At 41.4% G+C, this 15,898-nt stretch overlaps 1 protein-coding gene across 1 annotated transcript in view; it reads right to left on the reverse strand.

Moving 5' to 3' along the window:
- maml3 (mastermind-like transcriptional coactivator 3) overlaps window positions 1–1,366 on the reverse strand; it is a 110,991-nt gene extending 109,625 nt beyond the window's left edge. The window contains exon 1 of the mRNA XM_067584227.1: window positions 144–1,366. Coding sequence (XP_067440328.1) covers window positions 144–521 — 378 coding nt within the window. The 5' untranslated portion in view covers window positions 522–1,366. The remainder of the gene's footprint in view (window positions 1–143) is intronic.
- Between the last annotated feature and the right edge of the window lie 14,532 nt (window positions 1,367–15,898).

Here is a 15,898-nt window from a genome sequence, read left to right on the forward strand (position 1 = left end):
TTGTTGGGTGTCCAAGAATACTGGGGACAGAGAAATGCAAGGGGGATGAAAGAGAGTATACTGAAGTGTGTGCTGTATCTAAGTGTGTGAGTGGGAGGGTTGTCTCGGGACTGTTTTGGCCGTGATTGAGAGCTCGTCCTTACCGCTATGAGCGTGTTATTCCTCTGTTCCGTGGAGGAGGCAGAGTCCGGGTCCGGTTGCTTGCTCTGCGGCTGCTTGCTGCTGCCGCTTCCGCCGGCTGACTTCTTGGCCCTCTGCTCCAGACTCCGCTGGTACAGGCTGACCGTGTCCCTCCGCTCTATCTCCAGCTGCTCGGCGTGGGCTTGCTGGTACCTGCTCTCACAGTTAACGTGGTGTCTCCGGCAGCCCTCTATCCGCTGCCTCAGCCTCTCCACCACGGTGCTGTGCTTAGGTATGCCCACCGCCCCGGCGGGCACCACGCTCCCGGCGGCCGGGTTCATGCTGTTGTTGATGCAGATACTGCCGTTGGGTCCGGCAGCGGGGGAGGCGAAGTCCCCCATCACTGGGCCGAGTGGCTGCTATTTTGGAGGAACTTTTCTCCCCGTCAAGCTCGTCTCCACCGCCACCACCTCCTCCTCCTCCGGCCACCTCCTCCTCCACCTCCACTACCTAGTGTCCTCTCCCTCTCTGTCCTCCTCGGTGAAGGGTCCCAAGCTGCCGGGCAGCGGACGGGAGGTACGACCGGGCAGAAGCCGCTGAAGTGAGCGACAACCGGGGAGGTTTAAAGGGCAGCGAGCCTAGCAGTCATACGGTTAGTTAGTGGCTCGCTTGTGACCGTTGCTTCTTCCCTCCTCGGTACTGTTTCAAAACAAACCGCTCCCGAAAACACAAATAACACCCGGCCAGAGTGAGACTCGAGCAAACCCCAAACTGAATTCAACAATAAAGCCGCTGCCACGCTGCTAACAACAACTCCGCTGGAAAAAACAACAACACCGTGAAGGTATGAACGTTAGCAGGCACTCAACGGTCATATACACACCAACCGTCCCGCGGAGGAGCAGCGGCGGCAGCAGCAACAGTCCACTCGCCGTTTTACGGTGTTGTCCTTTGAGAAAAAGTTTTGCTGCCTGAACCGAACGGGCTCCGGAGTTTCCCAGTGAACTTGCATCTCATATGGTTTTGGTTTGAAAGAAATCCCGGTGAAGATGTTGCTGAGTTGGGGGAAGAGCACAAGCGCCCTCGGTAGTCCGGTTGTGAGGCAACTAGAGTCACCCAGACGGCGTAAAACGCGGATATGGGAAGCAGTGGTGGAAGTCTGTAGTCACTGGCTGCCGCCTGCCACCATCACAACAATCAGGTCCTCTTCTCCACCATGCCAGCGGAGTGATATCAGGACAGGAGGTGAGTAAAAACCTGCTAGAGGCTGTGAGGAGCCCGCTAATGGACGGCAGGAAAACCCGGAGCGGAGTAATGTGGAGTATCCCGGAGAGGACCAGTCTAGTCCCACCTACGACCTGGCTTTAGTAACGTAAATAGGTTAGACTCATTTTACACCAAATCAGCAAACGAGGACAAAATAATCTGTTTGCTATTGGTGTAAATGGGTCAGCGCGGGTTATTTGTCCCATCTAGCTCCGCGACAAGCTGCTCATGTTTCTACAATAACCACGGAAGGAAAAGTTGTTTTTAAAATGTTTTTATTTAATGTGAACATGTTTCTTATTACATTTAACCAGTGGTGGAAGAAGTACTCCGATATTTTACTGAAGTAAAAGTAGCAATACCACACTGCAGAAGTAATCTGCTACAAGTACACTTTTGATGTTGCATATTTTAAAGGTGTAGTTCATTTTAATTACTTTATTTACTGCTGGGTAGCTTGTTATTTTCCTCCTAGGGATCAATAAGTCTTATCTTATGTGAAGAGATTATTGATTATTCTTTGTATTATTGATCTGCAAAGTAACTAGTGAATAAAGTTATTAAATACATGTAGTGGAGTAAAAAGTATATTTGTTTCTGAATTGTAGTTGAGTTTAAGTATAAAGTGGCAGAAAATGTAAATATTCTACTAAATAACAAGTGCCTCATAATTGTACTTAAGTGCAGTGCTTGAGTACATGTACTTGGTTGCTTTCCACTACTGCATTTAACATAAAGATAGTGATGTACAGAGATGTATTTACAACGGATGGACAACACAATCACAATAATACATCACTAATAATAGTACAGATGGAATAACAGGCAGCACATGCAAGAGGTCAGGACAGGAAGTAGGGCAGTGATGTAGGCAGGGATGAACATGTTTCAATAACTGCTACAGAAGATAGTGTCGGTGACCTCATGAAGCTATCTTAAATCACTGGATAAACTGTGTTACACAACTGCACATCACATGAACTGATTATATAGTAAACTGACTATAGTAACCCTATGAAATGACACCATCATCTGCATGTCTGCCATGACACTGAAGCACAAATACCCTGTTTAATATTTTAATTTTAATAAAGTTTTAGTGGTTAAGCTATAAGGATATTATAGTAATACAATAAAATTAGATTAAAAACTGATTGCAGGATATTATTACCATGTTATTACTATGATTGAAGGCTATTATATTTATAGGTTTAGCAGTGAAGCGTACAAGCATACTACTTGTACATGACACACTAATGCACCCTTCACACACAAACTTAGAGGATTTCTTTAGCATTTAGTCAGCTCATGAGAAGTTAACGTGACAACTAAAATTTGTTGCATAACATGAACATTGATAATTTCTCCAGAATGTAGATCATTTTCCCAGAATTGTGAAAAAGATGACTCAAAAAAGATGCAAGAAATTAATCAGAGAATGCAAGGTTTGAATTTTTTTGTGGCGGATGAATCATAGCTGAAACAATTTAACCAGGAACTGATAGTAATGACATATTACAGTTTTTAAGTAGCCTCCCTGTGATGTCAGCTTTCATAGTTTCATGGTAATAAATCATCGCCAAGTGTTCATATAGAAGTCAATATGAGCATATGAGGAGAGATGCTACATAAACATTTTTTTTGCATTTTTTAGCATTTTATCACTGAAGATGGACATTTTTGTCTGCCTCATAGCAAAGGTACAGTTACTTGGGTGTACATTTAGTCTCAAGGCTTTATTTTTAAAAGGTCTGGGGCAAGTGAGAAGAAGTTTATTGCATTTAGGTGTTTTTTTTTTCTATCAAGCATGACTGACAAAAGGTGCAACAGTAGAAAAGTAGTTTCAATTCCTAGATCGCTACCGTTAGACCTCAACAATAAGGAGAAGTACAGAACCACTGTGCTTTAATAATAGCTGTTAGAAATATACTTGCCACAGAGATGTACTAGGAAAGAAAATGAGAGATATGATTTTTATGTTTATTTCAGATGAGAGCACTTAAGAGCAAGTGGAGAGAGAAGATTATGGAGAAGCATTTGGTTTTGGTACGGTGATGTTAGTTCCTGCTCGTTCTTCTATGACAACCATGTGATTCACCTTTTTATCCTCTTCTTCCAGGATCTGACATTTAGATAATAGTTTTCCATGGAATAACGATCTGCAATGCAGCGAACACGTGGCTGCTGATAACTTGTAACATCGTGAATCACAGGCACTGCTACATTACACAGTGATTACACAATATTAAGTGACACTCCTCTTCCCAATTACAAAGTCAGCACCAATGAATGATCACAGGCATGCACACACACACACTTTCACATGCACACAAATAGACAACACTGTGAATCATATCCTCACAGCCATCAGCTCCTTCAAATTAAAATGACAAAATACATTGTTTGTTGATACCGTCAGAGCAACATATGTAAGCGTTTTCTGATCTGATGCCCCTATCGACAGGACATCATCATTTATCAGTGATTTCCAAATCTGTTACACGGTTGAAATAATGATCAGACTTTGGGCAGCTCCCTCTGGAGTCACAAACAGCTTTATACAACTCTTTTCACATATGCAGTGGTACTCCCCAACACCTGTAAACAGCCTTTTATGTGAAGAATTCCTCTATAAGTTCAGGGAAGTGTCGTAGTCATGGTTCAAAGAGACCAACGTTGACTGTCAGTAGGATACGGGAAACTAACAGCAATCTTTCATGTTGTCCATCCACCCTGACCTCCTCCCGCTGTGGTCTTTCTGGCTCTGTAATAATGTCACCTGACTTCCTCCTCTGCTTTCCCAGAGAAGAGTCATAATTCCTACGGCCGCTAGAAGACTTTGTCACTTGAACATAAACAAATGTCGTTTTAGGGCATTTGCTGAAATGACTGATGCTGTCATTTCTCTTGGGAGGAGGGTCTCTCACAAACGCATGTGATTCATTTCAATATTGTATCATAGTCTGGGCCAGTTCTCTCTCTCTCTCTCTTCAGCTCTCTATGTTTCTGTGTCTCTCTCTCTCCCTCCCATTTTTATTTTTATCTGCCATGTCATGTGGGAGTTCCACCCCCGACTGTTCAGGCCATATGTGCTCCCCTGTCTCTTTCGAACTATCCCTCCAACACACACATGCACACACATGTCCTCGCACACGCAGTCATTCAGCCCCACATGTACTTTGGACCAACAGAGACATAGTTACACACACACATGCACACAGTCTGCATGGCAATTAAAACATGAACAGCATGTGTGTCTGCTATCGCTCCATTGGGTGTTTTTCACTTATGTTTCTAGTTTTAATATAAGAAAGATGCTTTTCTTGCACCAGTGATCAAGATTACTTGTCAAACACAAATATGTGTCTGTGATAATGATGAGTGTTCACTTTATGGTTCACTTACAACTTTCTCCTTATTGTTTAAGTGCTTCAGAACTTCTGCACCAAGTTTCTCCCATTTGACAATCTGGATGATCCACAAATGCTGCGTCTGCATTCAAAGACATTTTTACACCCCGTCTATGTGTTTTAAAGCCAGAAATCATTAATGTCATGTCAAGATAATCCAGTTAGAAATCTCTTACTTTGATATCATTGACCAGTTGTTTCCAACCTTTTTTGCTTGCAACCCTTCGTCAGACTGATTTACCCCCATTGGTTGTTTAATTTGAATCATTTTAGAGGCCTAAAAGGGTAAAACTACAATATTTCATAAGAAATAAAACAAAGATTGGACAAACAATATACATCATTGTGTGTATCAGAAATATGTTTTTTAGGAAAAACTGTCACAGACTAATAATGTATGTTCTCCAACTTCCATAACCACTGCTCAAACAATCAAGCTATGAACAACATTTTTAGGTACACAGGTGAAATGTTAAGTGAAGTGAGCCTCTCTTCCAATAATGTGCTTTTTAGATTTTTATATAAATGTCTCATCTGCAGGTTTCTCTTGGTGACTATAACACATTAGTCATTCAGTGGCTGAGCACTGAAAGTCCCTTGACGAGTGCAGGAAGGGCTCAGCAGCAACAGTGGTTTGTTTAGAGTAAATAGAAGAAATAGAATAGAGATAAATAGAAGAAACTACTATGATTGGTTACCAAGAGCTGAATGGACAAAAATAAATGACTTACAGAAAATTAAACTTCATCATTTGAACATTCCAGGAAAAATGATTCATTGTACTAAATTTGTACTATTTGTCTGATTACCAAGTAAACTAAATCACAACAGCAGCAACAACTGCTTAAGATATCAACAAAATGTTAAAATAAGGGACCTCACATTCTCTTTTGATCGTGACATGACAGTGGCATGGAAAGAATAACAGTGGCAGAAGCAAGTTATTCCTACACTGTTTCTGACTGTTTCATCATTCCCCATCTGCCAGACCTGAAGCCATGAGGATTTTCTGGGAACATCTTGGCTTTCTCTTTGCTTTGTAGACGGAGCAAAGGCTTTGGTTCGCTTGTTGTTGTTCTGGGTTGAGCAAGGAGATGTCTCCACTGGCCCTGGGCAAAATATTGGCTCAAATGACTCTTGCTGGTGCTTCTTTTGACGTGCTTAGTGCACTACACCTACGAGAGAGTGATCCCTTGACTGAGAAAGTACCTTTTAGATTTCAGTAAGTGACTGAGGAATTGAAATTCAACAGTTGATTCTTCCACAGCAAACCAATAATTTTCATCTTTGGTTTATAACAAACACACTGGATGACTGGCTTTTTCACCAGTAAGTGAGAGCAACTAATTGGGCATTTCTTCTTGACTTTCATTATGTATAAATCTATAAAATGTCAAATAAATTAGTATGGTAACCCCGCAAACTACATAGTTGTCCACTTATGATAATATTTATAAACTGCTGGTAAGTTACATCTGGCAACATAAGTAAAAGTTTTGATATCTGGCTTACTACCATAGTTATACAGCACTGCACTGTAGCAGCTGAAGCTAATGACGGACAAGCTCTGGCAAGGTTGAACAGCTCTGAATCCTGGAGGACCAGATTCAGAGCTCTTAAGGTGATAAGCTTAAAACAAAAGATATTGCAATTAAAAGTTAAAGTGGGAGATTCCAATTATCTGTTATTATCCACCAGCTGTGAGTCATTTGGTTACTAACTAGGTTGCTGCTAGCGTTAGCTGTCTGAAAATTAAAAGGCAATTAGTTACTCTCATCACTCTGTTTCATTAAAAAGACACAATCCATTATTCATTTGTACAGACTTGACACAGAGTGGTGCTTACTTCTCAATGAAACCATCTTTGGCCAAGTGCAAAATAGTACCGACACCAGCGCATGCAGACAACCAGACAACAGTAAGGGTTTGGTTTTGACTCATTTAATGTTAATTAACTCCAGCTGTGTAAATCTGACAGTGACAGTTGTCATTACAGCAGGAGCGACAGTTGCAAAATAATTCTTTCACTTCTTGCAGCTTGTTAAGACATTTTTAATATTGTGTTATATCCTAATTAAAATGCGCTGTATGCTCTAGTTTAATATATAGCGCACTATATTCACCCTCCGCCATTTTATTTGTCTGAATTCCGAATGTGAAAATTCACCCAGAGACAAAGACTGTCACCTGTGTGATTTGGATGAGGTTGAGAATTAAATGCATTTTATTGTCTACTGTCCATTTTATCACGATCTTAGAGTAAAAATCCTCCCCAGACATGTAAATACTCTGCTTGGAACAATAATAATGTGTGTCTGATGTGTTTTTCCACAAAAATAATTACCACTTAAAAATCCTTAAAATGACTTCTACTCCTTCTCCCTCATTAAACATCCCAAAGTCTATAAATATGTAAATATATTTCATTTGAAAAGTTTAACTGCTGGACACAAGATGTCTCCTACTTCATTGAAAAGTCACTTCTCAGTGTTTGTGCACTGAAGGCATCAGATCCTGCTTGTAGGCCCATCCCTAAAAATCTGATTTTCAGAGAGCACAGAGAAACTTTCCACTTTCAGCAGCTGAATGTGAAAACAGTCTTCTAGTGTCAAACTCTGCACATACATCATTCTGCACAGTCAAGCTCAAACATCTAACTGTAGGAGCAAGTATTTTTGAGTGAAGTGGGATTTTAAGCTTTTCCTGAAAATGTGTGCTGGACATCCATCTGTTTGACGTGACAGATGAATGATTACAGTACATGTTTGACATAGCTGTAGTATGTAAGTGATGTCTTGTAAGTCCATGTAGGCTGGACACCTTTTGGGTGTATGACACTTAATATAAAAATATTCATTCATTCATTCATTCATTCATATAGTGCCCTCAAATATTTCCACAATGGAATGAAAGGTGGTGTCCATGGCATGTACACAACCCACAAGTCAATGCAATGCAAGGATAGACGTGAATATTAGCATTTAGCCGCAAGTGATGATGTAAAATGATGATGGTAAGTATCAGAAAATCTCAATTCACTGCTCACTATAGATTAAATTACTTAGTGTCTATTATATAGGGGGTCCTTGAGGGACTTCCAGGGGGTCCCTAGAAAAATGGGTAATATTTTAATTTCACTATTATTTCATTGACTAGATGTTAGCCAAGTGAAAGTATAATGACAGAATGAATGACTGTTGTGGTGATGGGTTTCATACACCCTCTGTAATAAAACATCTAAAAGCAAAAATCTTACCATATTGGAGACCCTGGGACAAAATCTTATCCAATGGGGGGTCTGTGGTCTAATTTGTGTCAGTTTAGGCGTCCTTGATGTGAAAAAGTTTGAGAACCACTGATATAGGGAGTAGTAAATAAGTGAAGGATTTTGAATACAACCACAGACAGATAATATTTGGTATAATCTATAGATTATGTAAGAACAAGACTAAAGGTCTTCAGAGAATATGACCTGTTGGTGGCGCTAGTAGAGAAAAATCAGAGGATCACCAAAGTTGTTAGGATTCATCCTCTGGGTACCGTGGATATATTTACCAAATTTTATGGTAATCCACCCTATAGTTGTTGAGATTTTTCCGAATGACCGACCAACCGACCAACTGAGATTGCCATCCCTTGAGCCATGATGCTAGCATGGCCAAAAATGAACATTGCAGCTGTTAGGTGTACTAATTGGTTTACAATTTCTATTTGCAGTGGTTGTGCAGCATTATTCAGATTTCTTTGTGATCTAATCAGCTTTAGGCAATGCCCACATAAAAGAGGGAACTGCCATGGCTTAGCTTTTTCAGCGACAAACATCATGTTTTCCCAAGTAGCTTCCAAATCAATGGGATTTGCACTTTCATAATGAGAATAACTGTCGGCAATGAAACCAAACATATGTGAATCATGTTCAACTGGTTTGAACAACAACAGAAAGGTAGTTTAAAGTTAATGTTATAACTTATTTTCCACTATTAAATTGTCCTTGTTCACTTTTTGCTCAGTTCAGATTTAAGACAAAATCAAAATCTGGTTTGCAAATATTTGACCTGACCTTAGTCTTACTTCCATTCTTTGACCAAAATCATTGTAACTTCCTCTTCTACTTCCCTGTGCGCCACAAACCATGACTACTTCTTCACATCACACTGACCAGATCCCCAAGCACAGGTTTGATAAAGAGACTCAGCTGTGTGTGCATGGATGTGTGGTGGTCGTGTATGTGTGTTTTTGTGTGTTTGAGTGTGTGGCTGTAACTGCTGCTCTGGTGCTGCTGCCCAGTCTGGTCAGCTTAGCGCTTTAGGAATGAATGGAATGTTGTTTTACACACACACACACACACACACACACACACACACACACACACACACACACACACACACACACACACACACACAGCACAAATGAACCACATTCTCAATTACTTGCTTTTACCTATTTTTACTCTGTCTTCTCTGTTTCTCTCTCTCCTTCCCTGCTGCCATAATAGTGACAGATTTTCTTTTTTGTTTTATGTTTTAACATTAGATGGTTTCATTTTCCGCCCATTTTGGTTGTCAGCACTGACATTATGGGAGTGGGTGGTTGTGGATGTTTGCACGATTTCGGAGCGGGGGAGTGTCCAACTTCATTTTGACTCAGAAACAGCCATTGTTAAGTTAAAATGCAGGTTTCCCACCAGAAAAAAGCTACAGCCAGAGCTCTTTGTGATGCACTAGGATCCTGTATACTTTAGTATCTGCCATCACAAAGTAGATATATATACTACGCTGTGCAAAGGTATAATAGTGCTGCAGATGGCTTTTAACACTTGCAGTTAGCCAGTCATCCCTATTAAAGGAGAGAGTTGTTTTTGAGAAGGTAAAGTGATTATTAAGAGATGTTAATAACTGTTTTCACTGGATCTGCCTCTGCGTTGTGCACTTACACAAAAGCACAAAAGATCATTTGTTGTTAGCTCTTTCTTTTCTTTTCTCACTGTCATGCCGGTTTGTCTGCTCACGACTTCACGTGTGGGAGGTAAAGAATGAGTTTACACAAAAGGTACGGACGCACGCGCACACAGAGTCACACTCAGGTTTGAGAATGGAGAACTTGAAGGAAGTACGGAAGGCTGTGAAAATCAACAGGGCAAACAAAGATGTCTGTGTGTCTGTCTGGCTGCGTGTTTCTCTCTTTGTTACATCATAAACCAATCAAACAGATTCAGACCAAACACAAACATCCGCAAAGAAAATAAGGGAAATGTGTTCAATCTAATTTGAAGATTTCCTCCCACACTGACACCACACATCTCCTCTGCTCTTTCTTTCTCCCCTCCTCCTCCTCCTCCTCATATTTTTCCATGTGGCCTTTCTGTCTTCCTCTGCGCTCACCACATCGACTTCCACAGCGTTTTGACATTCAGACCACGCTGTTCACCCTGTGATGACCCCCGACACACGCTCAGTGATACCCGTGGGGAGAAAGGGGCTCTCCTACCCTTCGGGCTCTTCCGGAGACTCCCCTGCTTGGAGTGACAGAGAGAAAAAGAAAGAGAGAGAGAGGATCCTACTTACTCTGGCTTTCTCTCTCTCTCTCTCTCAGTGGAGAGGTTGCCGGGCTGTTGCACTAGACCGTCTGTCTCTAAATATTTAATGCGCACAGGACTGCCTCTAAGAGTGAGATAAAGGGAGAATCAGGGTGGTTGATATATTGATGAGCCACAGTGAGGGTAGAAGATTGGATGGAGGTATGGAGGAAGGATGAGAAATGGAGGAATAAAAGAAGGAGGGAGGACAGAAGGATTTGAGAGACAACCTTGCTTAAGGGCACACTGACGGTAGTTAGTGAGGAAGTAGAGAGTTGCTTGTTTGCTGTCCATACCTAGATTTTTCCATCCTGTTCACAGGAACCTCTTAACTAGTCCACACTAATTAATCCTGATCAAATATTCCAATACTGTGTTTCCACATTGTTTTCTAAAACCTCACAGTCCAGACTCAAACGTGCCAGTTCATGAGCACTTCATCATGTAAGCATGTAAACACAAAATACAGCTGAGGAATGTCATTAGTTGTGCAGGTATTTGGTGATTAACCAAAGTTGGGCAATTTGGGCAATTTAAAATGTTGACCTGTGTGAGCAGATCACCAAGGTTATCCAATGGATCCTATGGGGGCCATGAATGTGGCCATCAACGCAAATGTTGAAGGCAATCCATGCAATATTTGGCAGAATATTCCAGCCAACAACACTCATCCCAAGTGCAATGCGGCTTGCATGACTAAAAATAGTGAGTAATATGTGGCCTCAGCAGTCTGAGTGACCCAAATCAAGTTGGTATGTTCTAAAAGTACCGTCTTTTTAAGATGAAATACTCTCTTTGTGTTTCCTTGCTGAGCTGTGGTGGAGGGATAGCAATGAAGGGGGAATATCGTACTAAAAAAACTGTAACTTGGGCTGATGCCCACTTGATTTGTCTAACACAGACTGCCACATGTTAGCTTCAGCTGAACTGTAGAATTCATTTTTAAACAGAACGAGGACTCTGCATTTTGTCCCCCATCATTTACATTTGTTTCCCCGGACACCGTTTCCTTGGCAAACTGAGGCGGAGGGATACATCCTGGTCATTGTATGTAGGTTGTTGCCGGGACACAACAGCAGCAATAAACCCATGCACTCAGGCCCAGACAAATATACCACTGAATGATCACAGTGACCAATATCTCTTTCAACATACATAAGGTGGGTACTTTGAACATGTTAGCATTGTGACTTGTTGAAATGTAACTTAGAAGTGTATCAATTGGGCCTCCAATCCATTTTTATAGTGCTAAATTGGTTGTACAACATGAAATAGTGAACTTGGCAAGCTAGCTGGCTAGCTAGCTAACCAGTGTGTCAAAATTACTAGTTTATCTTTTGTAGCGTGCTGGGTCTGAGCTGACTATAATACTGACCTGTATATATAGTCTGTTTCTATCCATGGACATATTTCCATTTTTACTGTATTTGCTATATTTGCTCATTTATGTTGTGAAGTTAATTGCCAGTTAATTAGAGACGAGTTGTCCGAGCATGTTGGATCTGAGGTGTGTGAGGGAAATGATTGTATGAATATGTATAAATGCTTGAGTGAACTTGTGAAAGGTTAAAATGCTTAGTGATCTTCATAAAAAATCAAATTTGTGCATCTGAACAGTATGTTACTGTGTGAAAGAGAAACAAAGAACATCTGTCTATTTTGAAACATATTCTGCCATGTCAGTTTGGGTAGAGTAGTCACAACAACTCCTAGAGGTTGGTGTGAAACAGATTAAGAAGTATGCACCCCACTGATGGAGGCTCACTCCTCTACAGCAGCTCGTATGTCTGTATTGAGTGTGAGTAAGCCATGCTCTGAGCATTAAAGAAAGTGTGACAATACTATATCAAGAGTTTTGTCTTTCCTCATTTAAGTCAAGTGCAAAAGGTGAATTGCACAATAAATGGGCTCGTCTGGGACGCCAGTCTCCTTTCACTCCTTTGACTATTCTCCAAACAGGCCAAATCTGCACAGCTGGTGAAGAGACTGCAAGTTGCCTAAGACCCAGGAAGTCAACCTCCCCTGAGAATAGACTGCCTGTGATGATTATACACAACGGATTGAATGACACAGCATCTTAAATAAGGATACAGTGTTGAAGACCACGAAAGACATCTGAGAGTTAAAAACATTCCATTAGCAGTAATGACCCATTGACAAAGGAATGAATGAATAATGTCAATTGAATGTCTAACTGAGTGAAATGAAAAGGTGAGATAGCTTGGGTCATGTATGATGAATGGGTTAAGGTCAAAGTTAAGAAATTCCTAAGTTCTCAGGATGTGTGATAATAAGGAGTGATAAACATGGACCAGAGACTTGTAGCTGTGGATTAAACACTGTGGGTTCCCTAAAAATGGCAGTTTTGGTTTGAGTCAAATTGAGAAATTACAGAAATGACTTGAAGAATGGGAACAGGAAAAAAAGAAAAAGAGAGCAAGGGTGGATTGGAAGGCATTTTTGCTGTGGAAAAATGAGGCAGAATATAGAGACAGACAATGAAAACAGATCTATGTTACAGCAGAACTTGAAACTAAAATGGGGGAGAGTTCAGGGAGACTTCCCTGATGAGGATTATCGTTATGACATGAGGGTTGGTGCCGAATACAGAACAGCTGTTGATGGATTGTGTGAGAGACACTTTCCAAAAGACCACGTACTGGGATGCTATGAAGGCATGTAAACAACAACAAACAGAGTCCGTCGCTGATTACCTTGTAATTCTGACTAAAGCTTTCACAGACAACAGTGGCATGCAGAAACCAGATAACCCACAGCAGGATACACCCTAGGAACAACAACTGAAGACTTGTTTCCGAGATGGCATGAATGCAGATATCAGCCATCAAGTACAGAAACACTGCACTGGGTGGGAGAGAGGTCACTTAAACACAATACAAGACCATGCTATCCATGCCAAAAAAATCCAGACATAAGCAGCAGCAAGAGTCTCTCAGAGCAAAGCAAGATTAACTGAGAGACTCCAAATAGCTAAGTTATAGGCCATCCACCCAACACAGCAGGGATGGGGTGGGGATCTTCCAGGGTCCATGCACTCTCCATAGGGCCTCATGGCAGAAATGAAGAGACTTGCTGGAATTGTGGAAGCCTAGATCACTGGGTCAGAAACTGTCCACAAGAATCGACAAAATCGACAGAGACACAGAGGCAGACAATGTCCCAGACAGGTGACGGTGAGCCACCCGCAGGGGGACTGGTACTACAATGATGAGGCATGATGGGTGGTGGAGCAAGAGGAGGCCATCACTTCTGGTGAACGCACTCCTAACACTACACACAATCATTTGGGATAGACAAACACATTCATATAACAAACATTTCAAAAGTGCCTAGTTCTGAGGTAATGCCACACATAACTTTGAAAATACGTGACAAAGATATCCCGTTTCTGGTAGATTCTGGGGCAACAGTGTCAGTAATAAAACAAAGTGAGTTTATAACTCCTCCTAAATTGAGCGGTAGATGTTTTTATACTGTAGGAACACCAGTCACTGCAGTGAGAGATATACTACCACCACAAGTGACAGAGATACACTCAAACACTTTTCTATTCTCCAAATGCTGGATTTAATGTGTGCTCTAGGGTTAATTTTGTATTGCACCGAATAGAGCAAAAAGGTAACCAGGCAACAACCAAACATAGGCCAATTTATGCAAATGGCACAAAGCCAGCCCCTATACATCTACTAATGGGACCTGATATCAACTTGTCCGCGGTCTATTGCCTCAGAACTATTACCAACAGCACAAACACTGATGTCTGACTCCCACATGTTTATGAAACAGCAGACCTACGTTGCACGGCCAGGGTGAGCGAAACAGGGGAAACAGATTTTGAAAAGACTTAGTTCAGAAAGGCGCAGGAAAGTGATTTGTTAAGCAGTAGTATGTTATATTGGAATGATGAAATGTGTGCATTGCCAGTAAACATGACCACTGCAGTCAGTAAATTCTCCCACGTCCACTCGTCACACCCACATGTGTCACTGGCCAAATTTCCTCACAGGACATGGAAGGATTTAGGCCCATGGATGTTAAAGTGCTCATCAGGACTCAAATTTATAAAAAGAGAGGAGGAGTGCAATACTCCCCCTTGCTAAAAACATTCAGACACCCATTTGTGAGTTTGTTCACTGGGGTGAGATCTGTACATTTAACTCAAATAACCTCAAATTTGAATCTGTTTCCTCGGCTGATAATAAATTCACCTGAGCTAAAAGATGTACCAAACAGTCTGTGGGCTAAATATGATGTAGGGTTAGTGAAGTGGGCATTGCCCCTCCAAGTGACACCTAAAAGCAGTTACAGACTGTGTTAGCCACAATACCCACTAAAACCGGGGGCCGTTGAGGGGATCACCAGTGTTCAATAGCTTGCTATCAGCAGGAGTGTCAGAACCCCTATTTTTCCTGTCAAAAAGATACAACCGGAGGGTCAGTCTATTGAATGGCGGTTTGTGCAAGATTTACAAGCCTTGAATGCAGCAGTTCATGTGCGTGCCTCTGTTGTTCCTAATCCTCAGCCCATACTGTCACAGGTTCCTGCTGATAGCAAGTGGTTTTCAGTAGTAGATCTGTCTAATGCATTTTTCAGCGTTCCAGTACATCTGGACTCACAGCACTGGTTTGCATCCACATGGCAATGTAAAACCTATACAAGGTCTTGCATTCCTCAAGGTTTTATCGACTCTCCAACTGTATACTCACAAGTGTTACATCAGAACTCAGAAGATTTGGGTTTACCTGCAGGTAGTGTTTTCATACAGTATGTAGACGACATAATGATCTGTTCACCTACAGAGGAAACATGCAAAACTGACACAGTGACACTGCTGAAATATTTAGCAGAACATGGTCACAAGGCTAGCCTATCTAAATTGCAGTTTGTATCACCCACAGTGACTCTCCCTGGTCATGAGATCTCAGAGAAGGGCAAATTCCTGAGCCCTAAAAGAGTGGAGGCCATCCTTAAAATTCCAAAGCCAAAAACTAAATGTCAATTGATGTAAATTTTAGGCATGACAGGCTACTGCAGACAGAGACAGACCTCGCTCGAAGCTCCACTCCCAACCACAACACATGGCCATGGCCTCAAACCGTCTGACCCAGTGACTTGGACCCCAGACTCAGAGACAGCATTCACACGACTGAAGCAGGTTCTCACATCCACACCTACTTTAGGACTACCAGACCCAAACAAACCTTTTATCCAGACTATTGACCAGAAAGGGAACTATATGACATCTGTACTGCTGCAAGAATTAGAATCAAAATTAGAGAGTCATAGTGGTTGAACTATTTTTCCCTATGAGAAGAGGAACTCAGAAATTAAATGATAAAACCAGAGCTGATAAATGTGCAATTGAACTTATTTGCTCTCAAATCTTATCTTAATTAGTTAAAGACGTGAATGATTTGACAAATGTTATTGCAACTCTATATGGTATTTACCACCCACTCTTTGCACTGGAGTGAGCATTTGAATATCCTGAATCTTAACAATTAGG

The sequence above is a fragment of the Thunnus thynnus genome, chromosome 3 (assembly GCF_963924715.1).
Source record: "Thunnus thynnus chromosome 3, fThuThy2.1, whole genome shotgun sequence".
NCBI classification, from domain to species: domain Eukaryota; kingdom Metazoa; phylum Chordata; class Actinopteri; order Scombriformes; family Scombridae; genus Thunnus; species Thunnus thynnus.